Genomic DNA, 20893 nt, shown 5'->3' with positions numbered 1-20893 from the left:
GCCTATTTTATATTTTTCAGCCCAAGTCCGTTCATGTTGATGAAGTAACACGTCCCTTTGCCTTAATTATTTTTGTTTTGGAACGGGGTATTTCTCAAATAATATTTATGTTATTTCTTTTGTTATTTAGATTCCAGCAGCTAGATTAAATTATCTTAACTTGATTAAGTACCCGCTCTAACAAAAATAAAAATATGACCCATTTTTTTTTAAAAACGGTTACCCTATTCTATTTATAGACACACAATATTACGCCCATCGCGAATTAATATATATTGCAAATTATATTAAAATAATGCAAAATATATATCTTCGTATAAATATATTGGTACTGTGAAATACCTTACACTTAATTCAATTCATGATTTTTTTTTCAAGACCGTACGCTTATTGGAAGTCTTCTTTACATTGAGAACTCTTTTTATTCATTCATTGGCAATGGTACGTTATTTGGCCATTCAACTCATTCAATATGGCAGACGTTAAACATCGTTCTGTTGCAATGCAATGAGTGCAATGCTTTACATTGTTTTTGTTGGATATTCATTTGTCATGTTGCATTCTAACTTTTGAAGACAATATACGGGAATACTGTAATTATGATGTCATCACCTCTTTCCCCCTTTACCCCACCCATAGTTAAGAGACTCCTAGCCTGGAAAAAAGGCGAACACGAAAAAGATGACAAATGGGCAGAGAAAGCAGTGAAAAGTTTGGTGAAGAAGTTAAAGAAAACTGGTGGCTTAGATGAACTAACAAAAGCACTCTCAACCCAAGATTCTTGTACTAAATGCATTACAATCCCACGGTAAGTTATCTTATTTACTTTAAAAAAAATTTAAACAATAGAGTTAGATCTATATTTCTAGATCTAGCCAAGTTGAAGTTGTGTTAAACTTGTTGTCACTGTTGTTGTGTAGTAAAGTACTAAAGTGTGTCACTGTAGTGAAGTGTAGTGTAACTGTTACTTTTAATGTAGGTAAGTATTATTGTTAGTAAAATAAAACTTGTTAAACTTAAACCTGATTCACTAACTATAAAAAAATATCACTACACTAGCTAGGTTATCTAGTCTAGTCTAGTACTCTAGTACTATAACTGGTCTAACCTAACGCCAATCCTGACTAGTGACTAAGCTACACATCAACTACACATCTAAAATTGACTAAACTCTAAATCTACTCTTACTAGATCTACTGTTACAGTACACTACACTTAACAACACTACCCTCTAAGTCTAAAATCAGCCTTCTAATCTCCTTAAATTTTGGTTACATTTGTTTAAACCTTGATTTTTTCTAATATATTGACTGAGCTCGGTTAATTTAGAATATTTTAATCAATTCTATTACCTTTGAATTTATTAAAGCAGTTTAAAAAAAAATTCTAAAATTCGAAATAACAGCTAAAATTCAATTTCTTACATCACTAAAAATGCAAAAGTGTGACGTCACACAATGTAAACCCCCTGTGACACTCATCACACATTTCACAAAATTACGGAGACAGAAGTCTCAAAGTCAACTCAAATTGATTTTGATTTGAATGAAATGAGTTAGGCCTAAGAATAAGTTGTAGACTAGTTCTACATTCTGATTCTGATTAGTGAGATAGTCGCTAGTAAAATTTCCTTTTACTAAATAAAAGGTTTTTAGACCAGATGCTCAGTGGTGCAGATGATATTGTCTTTGAGTTTACCTGTTTTTGTGACCTCAGCCACCTTAACTTAAAGTTTGGTACCCTCCAAGGGCATGAACTAAACTGTAGACTAAAATTTGTATTCAGTCTATGCACTCTTCTGTACAACCATACTTTATCGTAAAGATATGACATTTGATTATTGTGGATTAATTGAATACAAAAAGGATTACAGTAAGAAAAATAAGAAAATAAAAGTCACAGACTTAAATTCTTTACCTATTGTCAGAGTAGTACTATAAGTTTGGCTATAAGATGACAATATAATAAGTTATTACTACTAATGTATTATGACAATTAATTAAACAATAAAAAAGTATGCTAATTGCTATGATCAAATGTAAAAAATTATAATGTACATTGGGTCCACAAAAATGATTTTGTACAATGTTTCATCATTTTATTATTACTTTATTTTCTGCTTCAAATACCTGCCAAAAAAAGTAGTAAAGACAAATACTGTTATAAATACAATGAACTAAAAGTGAACAAGTGACTCTTAAATTAAAATGACATCAATATTGGCGCAGAATATGCACACGGAAAAAAACTGATCCATGAATGATGGTTAAAATAACTAAGAAACTTTTATTAACAGCAGAAGAAAACATGATTATTCTTGAAAAATATCACATCGATGAAAAAAAGTGTTTAGAAATTGAGCTGGACAACAGGCAATTTTTAAAGCACTCATGGAACAGAAAGCATTAAAAACATTTTTCCTAGTATAAACAAATAAGCTCAAGAACTGAAATAAACCTAGACTTGTCCTAGCTTATGATGAAAGTTTAGGGCTATTAATATTTCCTCTTTGAATATTGAGTAATGGCACCGCTATTTTCATGGTTGTGTACAATGTCATTGTTAAGTAGGCCTACTGTACTCACACTTATAATAATAAGTAATATTTACTGTTGATTGAACTTGTCCTACATTTTATTTAGTAAAGGCTGCATTTTTTAAAAGGTTGATATGCCAATAGTATTACACTAATTGTAATCTGTTTGATGTGATGTGAAACCCCTGATTCTTTATTGTTGACATGGATGTCTTTTGTCAATTTTACCTTCAAATGAAAGAAAACAAAAGTTCAAAGTAAAAATTATCAGAAATTAAATATTAAAAAAGCTATAAAATGTGTATACCACTATAAGTATAAGTGAACACGAAAGTAATTGTTTGATTTAATGTTATATTTCTATTCATTTACATCCATCTGACATTAATTTAATTTAAGCAGCCCCTTTTTTAACTTAAAACTTTGTTAGTTAATATTTTGTATCAGCTTTATAAGACAACAAGACCTAATTATGCCATATTTGTTTACTTTTTCCGGGAAAAAATGAGAAAAAATCAAATTGTTTATGGTTTTTAAAAAATTGTATTTAGTCACCAAAAATATCTGTCATAAAAAAACCCACACAATCAACAATTTATAATATTAACATATCTGTTTTAACAACCCTCTCCCTTTTTAAAAAATAATTAAAGGGACACTTTTTTCCCTGGTGAATACCATTGAAGAATTGTTGCTCCCGCAGTTTTTTATGTTTTATTTTAGTTGACAATACCTAATTAAAATAGCCAATTTTACACAGGAGCCATTATATAATTCAGTAAACTTCCCCTAACTTCAATAGCTTATTCATAAAGTAACAAGGAATTTATTCAGCCATATAACATGTAGTGGAGCCTACATTTATAGAGAGAAAATTATATATTATAAATGATAATTGAAAATATAGTTATGAAATAATTTGTTCTTTATTCTTTATTAAGTCAAAAATTGATAATGGTGTATATTAAATTGCTAAAAACAAAAATACTGTGTGTTGGTGCTAGTTAAATTAATTGTATGTCTAGCTGTAGTTACTTTGATCTATTGCTTCAAATGTACAATATAATAAATACTAAAATGTAAAATGCGTAGTACACTATGGTATAATTCTTAGCAAAAGGTGGAATTACATAACATTAGATCAAGCAATCATGTAACAATGGAGGACTATTTTAAATACCACAATTAGGTTCAAGGCATACAAATATATTCTGTAATATAAAATAGAGTTAAAATAAAGAAAATAATTTGTTATTACTTGGATTATCTCGTTTGCATCTACTTTTTAATGACAAAAAAAAATAACTTTCTTGTTTATGATCAGATTTTCAGTTTTGAAACTGATCTATAATCCGATTGAAAGCCCTATATGTAATTATTATATTGTTTTACTGTATTTTAAGTTTTGAATTGGCTTAGCAACTAGTATGTTACAGTAAACATATTTAAATTATGGTTTTTGTTTCCTAATTAGTTATTCATTATTGTTGTTAAAATTATTTAGTAGTATTTAAAAATATTTATGTGTAATTCTTTAAATAGGATTTGTTATTTTACTTCAAATATCAATAAAAGAAATCTAAACAAAATAGAGCCATAGTTTTCCCATAATACTAGACCTAACTAGTAACTTGACTTTATCAAATGTTAAATTTATATGGTGTTTTGTACTTTAAAAATTTAAGAAATATGCAGAATAAAAAGTACATTTTTGTTAAGAAGAAAATATCTTGAGTATTCTTATTTATAAAAATAAACATAAGTTTACCTAGTTAAAGTGAATTATGTTTAAACATTTAAGGTAGAAAATGAATAAATCAAACAAATTATTAATTAACCTTAATACTTGAAGCATATTGTTATTTGTTATACTAAGTGCTAGTCTTTAGAAATGTATATTGCGCTAATCAACAAGACTTCACTTACAATCTGTACAATTATTATCCCAACTTTGCATTGAAGTGGGGAATGGGGGTTGTATTGTTAGAACAATAGATAAATTAGATAATAATCAAGAATAAATTGTACTTTCACTTCATTTAACATTTCCTCATCGCTCTTGTTCATTGAGATATAACAACAGTAAACACAACTTCAAATCAGTCTTCTTAAGTTCTTCTGTTTCATCTGTACCCAGTATTGTGCATCTTGCTCTGTTCTACAGATTAAATGTGATACTATTATGTTTTAACATTAAATATGAAAGTATTCCAATAAAGCTTCTGTGATTTTAAGTTATGTTATCGCTTTGTTTCACCCAGATAAGATCGTTTTTTTTTTTGTGTGTAAAGAAAAGTAATTCGGGCTTTCATAAACTTTTTGTATTTCATGAGTTATCTCTCCTGTTTAAAAAAAAATTAAAATAATTTCCACCTCGTGAAATAATAGAGTATTGATAATATTATTTTTTAAAAAATCATATAGATCTATATATACTTTAAGTGTTGTTTGAGAACTATTTTGAATATCATTATTCCAGACTTTTTAAATTTAGGCCTAAGTAGATTATTTAGTTTGCAGTTAGGAAAAGTAGAGATAACGTCGTGATGTCTATTTGGGTTTTCAAATTTTTAAGGTTTTTTTTTTTTTTAAATATTAATTTACTATTATTTTGCCATTATATCGAAAATCTTTCAACTCTTTATTGAGTTTGCGTAATTTTCCATTGTTATTACATAAATTTACGTTTGACAATTTTATGTACGCAAAAAGTTTGGCTTTCATTTTTTTTACGCTTGAGCATTTAAAACTTAATATTTATTAAAAAATAACTACTGCAGATTAAATTAAAATATAAATTTGTACAGTTTTCTTTTTAGTTTAAAAAAATCCGAGAAAGAAAAATAACAAAATGTAGGTCACTCGCCCACTCCGATCTGAGATCTTAAATTAGTTCAAGGTCAAGTATTGGTGATCAATAACGCGGAATTCTTAGAGTTGGATGGTTGCTGAGAGGTGGTGGGCGTTTTTTTTTAAGGGGTGGGGTGGGGTTGGTTGCTGCGAGCTAGAGGGTTGTTGGGAAGTGGGTGGTTTCTGATGGGTTTTTTTTGGTTTTGTATCGAGCTAGAGGGTTGTTAACTGTTTTTTTTTTTTTAAATATTATTTTATTATCAATATGCTGCGAGATAGAGGATTGTTAGGAAGTGGGTGGTTGCTAACAGCTGTAGCTGTTTAGAGCTGGGTGGTTGCCCATAGTTGTCGTGTTGTTGAGAGCTCTATTTTTAGGCCGTGAAGTCGATGCAAGTTTTTTTTAAATTTTAAATTAAAACCTTTACCAAACAAGTTTACAGTCCATTGATTCCTCTTGGAATGTTGATGGCCCGCCCTAACATGGTGTTTTTGTTATCCACTCGATTTCTGCGTGGATTGGCAAGTTTTTAAAGATCAATACAAACTAGGCTGTGTTTTTGTATGTTAGATTCTCGTGTTACTTTGTTGAATACTGTGATATTGATTTAAAATAAGGTATAATTTCATTTGAACCGATTTTAACTCTTTATTATTGTTATAAACTATCATAATAGGTGCAATGTACACATCGGAGGAATTGTGTCCTAATTTAATTTACAAAGCGTTAACTTAACGGGCAGTTTTTTGATGATATAAGTACACTTTACATCTTATTGAATATGATACGGGGACAGTATTGATAATATTATTTCGCAACATGTTGTAGGCGAATTTTTGGCTTGGTTGGTTGTGAGAAATGGGATTGTGCTATTCGATCTGGGACACTTACTATAACGTCAAGTACTACACATCAGTTCTGGATTAACATAATAGCTCTGGTAAATTTGAAGTTAATAGGACTACACCACGTTAGAAAATAAACGTTCATACTGTTTAGATATATATTAATAACCGGTAAAGCACGTTTTAACTTAGGGGTGGGTGTATCATAAATACGATGTAGACTCTACATGGATTCGTTTTATGTCAAATATCTAAGCACCAAGTAATTATAGTAAAATTGTTGTATCGCTCCGCTAGGTGTTCGTAACGTTGAATACGTTTCCCCCTTTGAGTAGGCATAAATACTATTGTACAATTTTAACCACGCTCCCAAAGAAATATTGTGAAAATTAAGCATAGCTTGGGTGTAACATGTAATGAAAGCAGAGGCGTAGCGAGGGGGGGGGGGGGGCGGGGGTGCGGACCGCACCGGGTGACACCATTTAGGGGGGGTGACACCAAGGCAAAAATTAGCAAAATATATAGAGAAAAACTTGAGGGTGCAAATCAAAAGTTTGAGGGGGAGGGGGGGGGGGGCAAATCGAAAGTTTGAGGGGGGGGGGGATGCAAATCGAAAATTTGAAAGTTTGTCCCCGGGAAGGGTTTCTACGCCTCTGGGGGGGGGGGGGGGTGACACCATTAAGTGCCGCACTGAGTGACACCCGACCTCGCTACGCCACTGAATGAAAGCATACATCAAGATGATTGTGTGTGACAGACTTTTATTTAAACTGTTTCACCCTTTAACTGTAGTTCTATCTATTGTTTCACTGTCCTTATGCTATCTCGTAGTACTAAGATTGCTAACTAAACTTTCTAATTTTTTTCGAGCACAGTGTAAATAGTAGCCCACATCCTAAATAAGGGGTCTGTAACACGAATACTAGTAGTACACACAGGTCTCACTTAAATGTGACCGCAGAATGTTTATCATACTTGTGACGGCGTCACTTCGTGATTCAGAAACAAAGAAATATAACCCATTTTTTTCATGCGACTGTTAAAACTAAAACGAATGCTCCCAAGCGTCACTTGGACCGACCCACTGATTGTATCGCTTTAGTCACCAGTCCGGTTTAAAAAATAAAAAATAAATAACCATCTCTTGCGGTCTCGCTTGTGATGAATACGTTGCATGCGATTACTGGATATTCTTTTTATGGATTACCAACATAATGTGCAGAGGGGGGGGGGGGGAGCGGAAGTCCGTCTAGTTTATCAAACGCATGTTGTGGACCAAAGGGTGGGTGTGTAGTGGGGGAGGGGGGGGGGGTCTGGTTATAAAGATACAAAAACACAAAACTTTATTTACACTACATACAAGATGTAATTTGAACGGCTAGACACATGAGATTGAATAACAAATTTACTTGATTTGGACATCAAACATGGATGACAGTCTACACTCTACACAGCCTCTTTTTGAGTAGGATGCCTTGAAAAAAAAAAACGATAACTACCAGTTTAAAAAATTTGGTCATTTTTCTTATCCACAAACTGGAATAGGTGATGACGCGATACTTTTAAACCCTGTGATGTGTGTTGATTTCAGGTTTGGGGATAATTTTAGAGTCACGTTTTCAGTACTGATCTAGCTAACATTAACGACTATTCCCGTCTCTTTATCGGATATAGATCTAGACCTACTCTTGCACACTGTTTGCTCAACAAAGCGAATCGTACATATATATTAGAGATATTCTAGTGACTAGGCCTAAATCATCATGTCTGTAAGTTTGTTGTAAAAAATGCGGATTAACTTATTCTTCTACCAGTCGGCACACAATTTAATTTATAAGTTGAATCAATACTTACCTTTAAAAAAAAAATCCACACCTTCTAGATCTATAATGTAATACTATTATACTGCTTGTCATGGTAGATCGCATTAATCAATACGGTCGTATTACCGCTTTGTTGAAAACTAAACCTTGCCCTGCTACATGCTTTAATAAATACGATCACAAATAAGTGGCATTTAGCCATTGGTTGTTTTTAATTACGAGGATGGTTAAAATATTGAGGGGGGGTGTATTTAATCAATAATGCTCCATCAGTTCTGTGTAGGTCGTCAATTGCTATCCCCCCCCCCCCCCCCATCTCCCCCTCTAAGGTTGACTCGAACTCGTGCTCCACATTACAGAGCAACCCATTCCTTAGGTACAGCTGTTCGTGTAATTGGGTCAACACGTCTGGCTCTCGCTGGCATAGAGCGTGTAGCGTTCCTCGAGGGTTGGCCTTAGATTGGCTGCAAGTTTCTTACTGGATGATACTGCGACGTGTCGGTCCGCATTGGGTTTTTCGCTTGCATTTTTTAATATTTGTTTACAAAACAAAGGCGGGACTGTCGTTTCATCGGTAAGTGTACCGGAATAAATGTGTGAATGACTGTATTTAAATACATGTCTATTTAGAATAGCCAACAGTTAGTACTTACTAGTCTAACTTAGTTAAGTAATAATAAGTAACATAGTTCAAAGATAAAATAGAAACTAAGAGGCAAAGTAAGAGGTCCATCTCTCTCCCTCGTTTTGTTTCTTAAATTCAAATTATTTTATACTTGTTATACTATAGAATCTAGTCCGATAATGTTAAAACTATTGTCCGATTTAGTGTTAAAACAATGGAATATTCTTTTTAAAAGCGTGTTCGATTACATGAAATCTTGTACATAAAAACTAGCATGACTTGGCTGATGTCCACGCTAATCCAAACCACAGTTCTGTGTATTTGTAACCCTAATTTGAGTGAGCATACACTAAACCAGAAGTTACAATACTTCTATTATTACTACTAGTATTAACTTAAATATTTTCAAATTTTGGAAGAGTCCGTCGCTACGAGTCAGTCGCTCTACATTCAAACGAGCGTGTACCGAGTCAAACATTTACACCCACTTGGTCGCCAGTATGACAGCGATGTGTCGAAAACTTGTCAAGTGCGGGAGTCTACACACTGTAGTCGCTCGATGGAGGTGTTCGTTTGTAATGAATGGTGTTGACGTTTGCCGTACTCCAGCAGCTTTATTCCATACCCACCGGTCTGATCGTGGTTATTGCCGTGTTATACTCCGTACCCTAAAAGGAGGGGGAAAAAAATTAGCCGTCTCTTGATGTGGTTTTTACTTTTTTAAAATTATTTTGGAATCGACCCAAATCAACATTACGTTCCGGAAGGTCAAAGTTCATGGACAGGCTTTATCCAGACAACTAGCAATTAAAAAAAAAAATTCTGCACTGTCTGTGAAGTAGGATTCTGGCAGGTGTTTTCATTATTTCTTTATTCGGTAGGTGATAATATTTTAGTTTAAATAAATCATATGCTTGCGTGGCGTAACCCTTTGTCTTGACGTTAGCCGTCAGCTGACATTTATTATATAAAATAGTTGTACATCAAGGCCACATAAATATATTTTATTGTTCCTCAATCTAAACTCATAGTTTTAAAAGCTATTTCGAGCCACACTATGCTATTATATTAACAAAAAAGTCTTTTTGTAGAGATCTCTTTGTTGCATTTCTGGCCTAGGTTAGGCTTAGTATGTTAGGATTTAGTAGGCCTATAAGTAGATCTAGTATATGACAAGATTAGAAACCCACCGTTTCCCTCACTCAATGATTAAATAAAATTAGCTTAAAACGATGTTCAAAGCTAGGCCAATTTTTAAGTAAGAAATGTGGTTCTAAGATAAAGCATGCACGTCACTCAGACTCTTTGTCTCTAGGCTCTAGACGTCTAGCTATTATTATTGTAAATTAAGTTGCAATTTTAATAACATGAACTGCACTCAATCGTTGCGAATGGATAGTCCTAATCCTAATTATAATTAATTTTAATTGACGTGACTATTTAAGCTTTGCGAATTTAATGCACAACATTTTAAATATATTTGGCTGCTTTCTGTCTAATATTGTATTTTTTTATTGTTCTATTGGTGTTTTTATTTCCGTGTTGAGATTCCAATGTCTTCATTGACTGAGACGATGCGCTCACACAAGCACGTGTGTCGCTAGTCAGCTGGAGTGTTTGTCGTGTACCGCCCGCTCGGCCCGCTGCTATCGATATTTCCAGACTAAATAGACACCAGTAAGCTGCCATTGACAGTGCTAAAAATACTCGACTGTCTGCAACAGCTTATAACAAGGTTAGCCCAGCGGCTGCTTCTTTTATGCGGGGGTCCAAGTAGTCGTTATTTTGATAAGCGTTTTACTCTCTCATGTGAATAGGATATTCCGAAGCAGTTTTATCGTTAAGAAATCTTGCAGCGTGGCGTGAGGAATAGGTTAGGTGAGTGTTTGAGAATCGTATCTTTAAACTTGGTGAGTGTTTGACAATCTTATCTTTAAACTTAAGTATGTACGGTCAATTTGACATATTTTTAAAATGTAAAACAATACGCACCATTATTTCATTCTGAAGTGATCATTTTTTTTTAAATATACATATATATATATATATATGTATGTATATATATATATATATATATATATATATATATATATATATATATATATATATATATATATATATATATATATATATATATATGCAGTAACAATGTCTTTGTATGCGATTTGGTATTCGTGTCTATAAACGATTTAGGTTAGATGTGTTCTGTAAATAGCTTTCTCTAAATAAGCTGATTCTTTAGTTTTTATTTTATCAATAAAAACAAAATAAATGGCCAGCGGTCTAAGACATATTAGGATGTTCTTCTGGTTCTTGACGAATGTGAACTTTCTTAAGGTCTTTTCGTATTTTTGCGTCTTTATCATAAATCAGCTGGACCTGACTCGTATTTTATCGTACATTTGTCGTTGTGCTCTGTTTCCATTTTTTTTCTTACAATAAAAATTGAGATTTTTAAGTCATTGTAATTTGATATATCTACTGGGGCGCATTGTCAAGCAGCGCTGTGGGGAAAAAAATGAGGAACACCACTTTTCATTAGGAATTAGATCCATAAGAGCTTGCGTGATGCTCAATTTTTAAAATTTTGTTATGGGGCGTTCAGTTCAAGGTTTTTGACTAGTTGTACAAAGTTTTATGTTATTCTTAAAGCTAAAAAAATATTTTTCAGCATAAGTTATAAGCTCTTACTGAACTCTCTAATAAATTTATTTTTCGTTGCTAATTTCCCTGTTATTGTGTAATTTGAAGCAGTGGCGTAGCTAAGTCGGATATCACCAGAGCGGCATTTCGTGGTGTATATACATATATATATATATATATATATATATATATATATATATATATATATATATATATATATATATATATATATATATATGCGTACATGTACGCTACTAAGCTTTAATCGCTGCAGACTTAATAGTAACGAGGTGTACCTATAGTCTGTTAATAGGAACTGGCAAAAAGGCATTTTTCCTCTAAACATTTTGCATTGGTGTCACCCGGTGCGGTCCGCACCCCCCGCCCTCGCTCCGCCTCTGATTTTAAGTAATTTTTTTAAATCGTTGCTATATATGCTCACATGTTGAAAGTTGCGGTTATGCATGCTAACATTGTAGCATGTAACACACATACACTAGCATTAGCGATACCCTAATGTCTACAGCTGTTTTAATGCAGTATGCTATGCAGGCTGTTGGATCAGGATGACCTAATCATGCTTGATTTACTTTATTGACAGGCCGTGCATATAAGACATCGCTCATCTTCTGTACACACACGTCTTCATAAAATGTTAGCCCCTCCCCCCATCCCCTAAAATACTGTTAGAATGCTTTCACAAGAAATGTAACGTATGCTGTATCATGTTATCCCTCACCAGCATTACACATGGATGAAAAAAGGCTCAACTCTATCTACCCCCCCCCCTTAATTCGTGACGTCATTGAAGGGCGATCACTTATGTCGTAATAACAGGTCAAACAAGTGTTTTTTTTTTTTTCAAGAATTAACTAGCCGCGATTTAAAAACAAACAGCCAACTACAACGTTGATTTAATTGAAAGATCAACAACACTAATCTAAAATCTTGAATAAAAAAAATTCACTATCATATACTTCACAACCTATAATTAAATGAACTTCTTTGATTAAAAAAATAGCATTGTAATGTTATCTTTGAAAGGGCTTAAGACATAACTGGAGTATCTCACCCGTGTCTCTATAGATATTGTATTTAGTCGACCTTGTAAAGTAATTCATTCATTTTTCTGCCTAGAAAGGAAACAACAAGCGATGACTGCCATCCAATTCTTATTTAGCTGTGTGGTGAATAAAGAAACTCGTAAATCAGCTTCAGAGAACCGACCTTTCGAACTGTTAGTTGTATGTCTATTTTTATACTGTAAACTTGACTTGGTAATTTGGTTTTTGTTGGGTTGTTTTTTTTGTTGGAGATTCTTATTCATTTTACCGTTAGCTTTAGGGCCAAGGTTAAGATTCACGTTGAAGTATGTAGGATATGGCGATACTTTTATATTGTGTCGGGTTTGCTTATTTAAAAAAAAAGTTCTGTTCCTGCTTTGATCTAAAAAAAAAAATAAACATGTGCGTGATGTTTTTTTTAATTGATGGTAAGACAAAAGTTAGCAATCCATTATTTGACATTTGAATAGCTACCGATAAACTAATAAACGGACTCCGCATTGGCGTGCGATGTCTCATTAGGAAGGGAGCTCTAATCTGAATTACTCCTGATTGGCCCCCGTACTGTTGAGGCGAAAAAAAAGCTTTCCGTTTCCTGCCAGGCCCCAGAAACAGCTGAGACCTGATGACCGAGTTTACAGTTCCATCAATCCACTCTCCCAGATTTCGGTCAGTGATTTTTTTTTTGGCCCCTGGCCACTATTGTGTTTGTATTTTAAAAGATGGGGGAAGAGGGGGTAGCGGTTCCAAAATTAGTTCCTGTACTTTGGCCTTGCTTATAACGTAGAGGGTTGTCTCTGGGAGATGGGTAGCGCATTGATTGATGGATGCTCGTGTTTACAGTAGGAGATACTGTAGGGAGAGTCACAGTCATTAGATTGCTATTTACGTAGTCCATTTATGATTCTCAAGTATGCGTTTTCTGTGTAATACTTTTTAAACTCACCGTCCCCTCTTTATTACATTGCTATTAATGCAGTCCATTATATTTCTCAATGATGCGTTTGGTATGTAATAATTTTTAACGCACCCACTCCTCTATGTTATATAGATATTTACTAAGTCCTTTCAGAACGTATACTTTTTTACGCATCTTTTGTAGTACATTTTTAAAATGCATCTTCCCATTCATTCAAATTTAAATTTCAAATTCAAATTCAAATTTATTCATTCAAATTTATTCAAACAACGGTTACAATTGTAGGCACAAAGGCCTTTTTTCACATTGGCCGTTTAAACAAATAAAGCTATTAAGGTAGCAGGCCATTAGATTTTTTTCCTTTATTTTTGTTAAGTCATGTCCAGTGGTCACATAATAACCCACCTTTCATTTAACGAATGTAGGTTAAAAAAGAAAAGCTGTTGATGTTGTATTTGAAATGTTTGCTTTACCAACCTAAACATCTACAAAGTATTTTGAAATATATTTTTTTAGAGTTGTATTTGACATTTTTTGATAGACTTGCTTCCTTAAAGTAAATTGCTTGCTTTTAAAAGATTTTGTAATGATAAAAAAAATCCATTTAATTTTTGTTGATTAAGTCTTATGTTTATCTATGGCACAGCCACCGTCATTTCACATTTCACCAATAATTAGTAGTTAGCCTTTAAGTACTTGTCTATGTTACCTATGGCACAGCCACCGTCATTACACATTTCACCAATAATTTGTAGTTAGCCTTGAGGTGTCATTTCACATTTCACCAATAACAGTTAGCCTAAAAGTGCTTGTCTATGTTACTAATGGCACAACACTGTCATTTCACATTTCACCAATAACAGTTAGCCTCTAAGTGCTTGTCTATGTTACTAATGGCACAGCCACCGTCATTTCACCATAAATAGTAGTTGGCCTTAAAGTGCGGTAACGATAGCCCCAGCGCTGGTACTAGTTTGTACCAATCACGCAATCTGTTCATGTACTAAAGAAGTATCCAGTGAAAGGCCCTGATCAATACAACTTGCTAGCTATTACCATGGTTACCAGATACTTTTGGTTGGAGAGAGGAAATAGTCCCAAGGTTTCTCTTACAGCTAGTCATGCTCGCTAGAATTATCAGGCTGTTTCAGTCCGTATGTTTGCTTCATAAACTCATCTCACGTGGTACACTGTGCTCATAAATACTGCCATTTATGATTGTTTAGCATATTACTGAAAACTGATTCCTTTATTACTGTGTGTAGGTGCACACACATACCACAATTACAGACTACACACACACAATCAACACACAAGTACAGACTACACACACACACACACAATCAACACACAAACACGAGTTTCGCATTTCGCATTTTCTGCACTAAATGATTTGGCACGACTGATTTTAAAGGTGAACTTTGCAATGTTAAGAACATAAAAAGAAAAAAAAAGGTAACGTTCTGGTTGAATATTGCCTCATAAGCTAATGCTTTAGCGTTTAGGCTAGTTTTTATTTTAATTTTAGCACTACAGTTAAGGTTATAGGTAAAAATGATGTGGGTTAAAAAAACTTGTTATTCGGGTTTCAAAGAATTAAATTACGCAATTCATTTATCAATGTCGTGCTTAACCTGAAAGTATCATGTTTATAAAAGCTTACAAAAATAGATTCGTAATGAACCAGTTTAATTTGTACTTGGTGGGGTAGATTAGGCTACATCATCGCTTGATTCAAGTATTGTTTTGTTACTAAAAGAACGACCTAAGTCTAGACAGCTGTTGATGTTATTGCGTTTTACCAGCCATCGTTTGAGAGCTTTTTTAATGGATTTTCTATTATATTTTGAACGTATTTATTAAATTTAATGGCATCCCTCTTGAGTATTGTGTTGTTTTAAATCAAAACACAAATTTCCATGGGACCCTTGATAAAATATCTCGATGGTGATCGTTGATAAAATGTCTTTGTATTTGTAGTGTTGGTTGTTGATTGTCTTGATAAAATATGTTAATGATGTTGGTTGTTGATTGTCTTGATAAAATATATTTACTTTATGATGTTGACTGTTGATAAAATATCTTAATGATGTTGACTATGTTGATGTTGATGATGTCGACTGTTAGTTGTCTGATAATAGAGCTTGGTGTTGATAGTGTTGGCTGTTGATTGTCTTGATAAAATATATTGATGATGTTGATGATGTCGACTGTTGTTTGTCTTGATAATATAGCTTGGTGTTGATAGTGTTGGCTGATAAAATATCTTGATGATGTTAACTTTTGATTGTTTTGATGAAGTATGTAGCTGTTAGCTGGTTTGGTTGCAGTTGTCAGACAAACTGACGTACTAAGTTGTACAAAATAAGTGTGTACGTACAAAGTTGTACAGAATAAGTGTGTACGTACAAAGTTGTACAGAATAAGTGTGGGTGTGCCTGCTAGCAAACACAACAGTTAACACCTGGCCTTTGACAGTTAGTTCAAGCGTATTGTATACGCTATCAGATCAGGATCTATCGCCGCGTTATTTAACAAACACAATGCCTTGACGCTTATTTCGTTTTAAGAAGGTTAATAGAACACTTGAGATTGTAGCTTAGTTTGGTTTTAATTATCTGTATTTCTTGTTCACATAGGGTTCTTTGCTTGAAAGACCGGTTATTTTTTGTTTGAGAGACGTTTTTTTATTCTCTTTATAAATGTTAATGGCATGGGCGTGTTATCGAGTCGGTAGGCTTTTAAAAAAACAGTTAGGGGGATGTTGTGGAGTAGGTTTTTTTTATGCTTTACCATGAGCTGTAGAGTCCATTAATCCTAAGATTATACAGTAGATTCGACGTAATTGAAACATTATATTTTTTAACTAATCGGCTGCGTAATTATTGCTTTTATTTAAGTGTTGAATTTGAAAAAAACAAAAGACTTTGTGTAGTTAAGTAGATCTGCGTTGTTTAGCTTCAATGTGATAAAAAAACAAAAGACTTTGTGTAGTTAAGTAGATCTGCATTGTTTAGCTTCAATGTGAACACAAGTCCAATAACTAGCCCTGCCTGTTTGTATCATTCAACATGAATTGAGGTAATGCGGTGTGAGCCTGCCGTAATGTAACATCAGCTCGGCTCCCACTAAGCCGCACGGGCTTTCTTTGTTGAGGCTTCTGTTTTCATCGAATTCTCTGTAATCCTATAACCCGGCCAAGTTAAAATATCTCAACAAGACGAGTGCTTTCCTTAAAAAAAAATCAATATTCATCCTGGTGATGGACCAATCTAGAGCAGGTCAGTCCGTGGGGTATTGTGGAGCACCCGGGGCCTGTAATGCGAGAAAGTGGTGCGTGTTTTTATCTGGGAATTCTGACGGTTAGCTTTGTGTAAAAACGTCCGGGTTTTTTTTTTTTCTGTTTATAAAAAAAAAAAAAGCTCGCATTTAATATTGTTGTACGTTTTTTATATACAGGATTTCTTTGTTTCTTTGTGGATAATTTTCTTTTGAAAATAGTGTATTTTTTTTACCTATACGAGTTAGATTTTTTACCATACTTCGTACTAGATTTTATATATCCTTTAGGCCCTAGCGGAGGTGAAAACAATTTTTTTTACTATTGTTGCTCATGTTTTTAAACACAAAGATGATTTCGATCTAAATACGCCATTAAAAAAAAGTTCGGTTCAATTGTGGAATGGTAAACAAACACATGTGGCACAACAGGAATGCTTTATAACTATATTGTAATAGGACACAGATGGTGATGACAGTAACGTGCTTGTGTATCTAATCTGATGTATCTAGATGTTCTCTAGTACGTTGAATAGCTTTGTCCTTTGTCCTTTGACATTTTTTTTTATTGAAGCGATGATTTGACACATGGTGACAGCAAAGCGTTTGTGTATGTGATCTGAGATTTCTAAATGTTGAACTAATACGTTGAAAAGCTCTGTCGCTAGAGAAAAAAAAACAACATAGGCCTAGAAGCAATGTTTAGAACCAGATGGTGCCTCGAAAAATATATGTGCATCTAATTTGAGATATCTTGTCAGTTGAAAAGCTTTTGTCCTTAAACATTTTTTTTTTATAGAAGCGATGCTTCGACACATATGTCGATAGCAAAATGTTTGTCTCTAATCTGAAATATCTAGTAAGTTGAAAAGCTTTGTCGTTAGAAAAAAAAATGTATTGAAACTATCTTTAGACACGAAGGTGATGACATCAAAGTGTTTGTATATCTAAATTAGTGGTACGTAAAAAGAAAACTTTATAAATTGAGGAAACATTTTTTTTAGATGTATTGTTGGGACACAGATTGTTGTAACCTTGGCGTGTCAGAAAATATTTATATGTGGTCCGTACTGGTCAGTAAAAAAATTCAGAAAATCGATTATAATAAGGCCAGCTCTCGTTGAGCCGTAGGTTACAGGCTAAGAACCGCTGAACAAAAAAATTATTCCATCAGAGAAACAATTCTATTCTCTTCGCCATGGCGGTTTTTTTTTTTTTTACACCCTATCGTCTAAATCTATATCGGCCTGGTTTTCTTTTTTTTTAATAGAGATAATAACCGTTGTTGAATGTATGCTTGGTTGTCGTAAACGTTGTCGTTAGACTCACGGGGAAGGCAGAAATACGCTTTGTAACGTTCTAAAATCGGCGCTATTGAAGTACAGATAATTAAGTTGTTTGTACGGTCTTTGGTCACTGAACTGGGTTGGAGATATTGTCTATTTTGAACAGGGGACAATCGATTTAGTCGATTGGAATAGTTAGGTATAAAAAAAGGCAAATAAACGCATACAATTATCAATAAAGAATGGATGTAGCAATGAATAAAAAAAATAGCAACATCAAAAACAGTTTCGCAAGCCTGGAAAATAAATAGTACTGTTTGTTTTTATGATTGAAATTAACTTCAAACGACATCAAAGAAAATCAATGAGCCCAACAGTTAACGAAATCTGACAGCCGGAGACAGAAGCAATGCACACTTGACCTTTGTGTTGCTATTGTCTCTGGTTGTGTTTTTAATTCGCATTAAAATATTCATTTTAAACAAGAATTGAGTTGTCTTAATTATGCACTGAAAGCATTGAACAACGGAGGCGTGAGTTACGAAGTCTTGTTAATTGTCTGTTTTTTTTTAATTTATTTCATCAACGTAGACGAACTGATGGCCGGTCAAGTTTTTTATTTTACCAAATAAATTGCTTTCTGTATAATCCCCCCCCCCCCCTTATAGCGGTTAAACACGGGGCAGTAGGTCTTGTGTACTGTAGAATACAATAGACGATCTAAATATAGAATCACTTCACTACGCGAGCTGCTGTTGGGTGGCATTGCTGAGGGTAATGATTTTTTTCCCTCTCAGTGTAGAAACAAGTGAGCTCTTCTATGTACTGGTAATGTATTATGTACACATCTAACTGGAACAGTACAGCTATTCTGTTGGTCTGTTTCATATATTTTACCTAATACCAATACAGATATTGATTTCTTTTGTGTAAGAATAGCCTAGGTGTGCTTGTTTTTTTTTTTTTTTTTTTATTTTTTTTTTAATGTGTCTGGTTATTTCTAATGTTTAGTAACCTTTCTTGTTTTATAAGCTTAGGCCCAGTGTTCATAATACAAATGTAGTTTTACTTTTGGTCTATTTAAGTATTTTGATATTTATGTCATTTGGCCATTAAGAAAATATAAAGAAAACAGTTCTTCATGCTATTGTAGGAAGAGTAGAAACTATGAATATTTTATTAACTGTTGTCTATAGTTTCACCCCACCTTGTTGCCTTAGTATTTGATTGATCTGTGGCACATCTTACATCATAAAGGACTTGCTCTTTAACAGATCACCCTTCTTTCCCCCCCCCCCCCCCAATATAACAGGTTTATTATATGTCTGCTTGACAGATATATCAACTTATGGGTTGTGTGTTCGACAGCATGTTAATAATGAACATTTACCATCTGATTTGTTCAATATATCACTAGTTAGACAGCATGTTAATAATGAACATTTACCATCTGACTTGTTCATCAGTTCACCATTTAGACAGCATGTTAATAATGAACATTTACCATCTGACTTGTTCAATAGATCACTAGTTAGACAGCATGTTAATAATGAACATTTACCATCTGACTTGTTCATCAGTTCACCATTTAGACAGCATGTTAATAATGAACATTTACCATCTGACTTGTTCAACAGATCACTAGACGGTAGACTCCAAGTATTTCACAGGAAGGGACTCCCGCACGTCATTTACTGTCGACTTTGGCGTTGGCCAGACCTCCAGAATCACCAGGAGCTACAGCCAGGTGACAGGTGTGAATACGCTTTCCATTTGAAGAAAGACGAAGTTTGTGTTAACCCATATCATTACACACGAGTAGAAGTAGGTAAGTATCTGGTTTTTATTGTTTTGTTTTCAGAGTAGGTTCAAAAAGCCTAGTGTAGCTATTTTCTTTGAAATGTAGCTCTATTGATTTTAGGATTATTACTTATTTATTGGCCATCGTGGCTGCACAGTTGTTTTTTCCCTGTTTTTTTTCTTGTGTTAAGTGAAACTTGTAACAACACATACCTTTAACTCCACCCTATTAATGTGAAAACATTTCAAGATATTCAATTCTGTTTTAACTACATGTCTTTATTTTTATTGTTATAAAACTATTGTGTCCTTCTCAATTTTGCAGCTCTGCCGAGGGTTCTGGTGCCAAGGCACACAGAAATACCAGACATCTTGCCCAAACTTGAAGACTATAGCACTACTATACCCGAAAACACGGATCTCCCAAGCAGTAGCATCAATGATACTCCATTTAATATATCGGGTGAGTTTAATCATGCTGTTTTTATTATTACTGTCTAATTAGGATTTATTTAACAGGAACTGGTTTCTCTTTCAGAAATCATTTCTTATTGTATAAACACTAAACATACAACTAGTTGGTCTTTTAAAAGGTAATTAACTAGGTATGATATGGAGATGTGGTTAATTTTTTTTCTCAATTTTATTATTGTATATGGACGCACTTCATCTCTTAAAAAAAAATTTCTGCTGCAAAATGTTGACCAAAAAAAAATGTTTCAATTTAATTTTTATTTTTTAAAAATTTTTTGGACAAACATTGTTTTGTTTCTGTGGTCAGCTACCAATAAGATCTACCAAGCCAATAAATTTTTTTAACTGCTGCAGGTTTTTTCTATTGTTGTTTGAAGTAAATCTGGTAGTTATAAGGCAGAATTACAATAGTCATCACAAGCACTAGCTCAGTGGTTCCCAACCTTTTTCGAGTGGCGACCCCCTTTTATAAAAATTAAGTGACCCGCGACCCCCATAGAATTAAAAAGCCGAAATTATTATGGAAATCAATAAGCACTAAAATAAGATTTTTTTGGTAGACTTTCAATATGAACTACTCTTGATAACTGTTTTAATACCATGAGTAAAATTGCATACTATTCACTAAACATTCGCGGTTAATTTTTTTTAAGTATTTTTTTTTTTGTTAACGCTAACATATGTCATTATCATTATCTTAATTTTGTTTTTAATCGAAAAATAGTGTTGAAAATCTATTCTCGAAAAGTCC

The 20893-nt window shown here is 33.5% G+C and overlaps 1 protein-coding gene across 2 annotated transcripts in view; it reads left to right on the top strand.

Moving 5' to 3' along the window:
* Positions 1 to 458: 458 nt before the first annotated feature.
* LOC131929011 (mothers against decapentaplegic homolog 3) overlaps positions 459 to 20893 on the top strand; it is a 31436-nt gene continuing 11001 nt past the window's right edge. Inside the window, exons 1-3 of one of the 2 annotated variants that reach the window (XM_059285204.1) lie at positions 459 to 808; positions 19506 to 19696; positions 19994 to 20131. In XM_059285204.1, coding sequence (XP_059141187.1) covers positions 600 to 808; positions 19506 to 19696; positions 19994 to 20131 — 538 coding nt within the window. In that variant the 5' untranslated portion in view covers positions 459 to 599. Of the gene's footprint in view, positions 809 to 8512; positions 8627 to 19505; positions 19697 to 19993; positions 20132 to 20893 lie in introns of those variants that run through there. The other variant, XM_059285205.1, reaches the window with a different exon arrangement.

This window comes from Physella acuta, unplaced genomic scaffold, assembly GCF_028476545.2.
Source record: "Physella acuta isolate Inbredline_101_S28 unplaced genomic scaffold, ASM2847654v3 ptg001583l, whole genome shotgun sequence".
Classification (NCBI taxonomy): domain Eukaryota; kingdom Metazoa; phylum Mollusca; class Gastropoda; family Physidae; genus Physella; species Physella acuta.
Note: the sequence above shows the minus strand (reverse complement) of the source record. Positions and strands in the feature narration are given on the sequence as shown.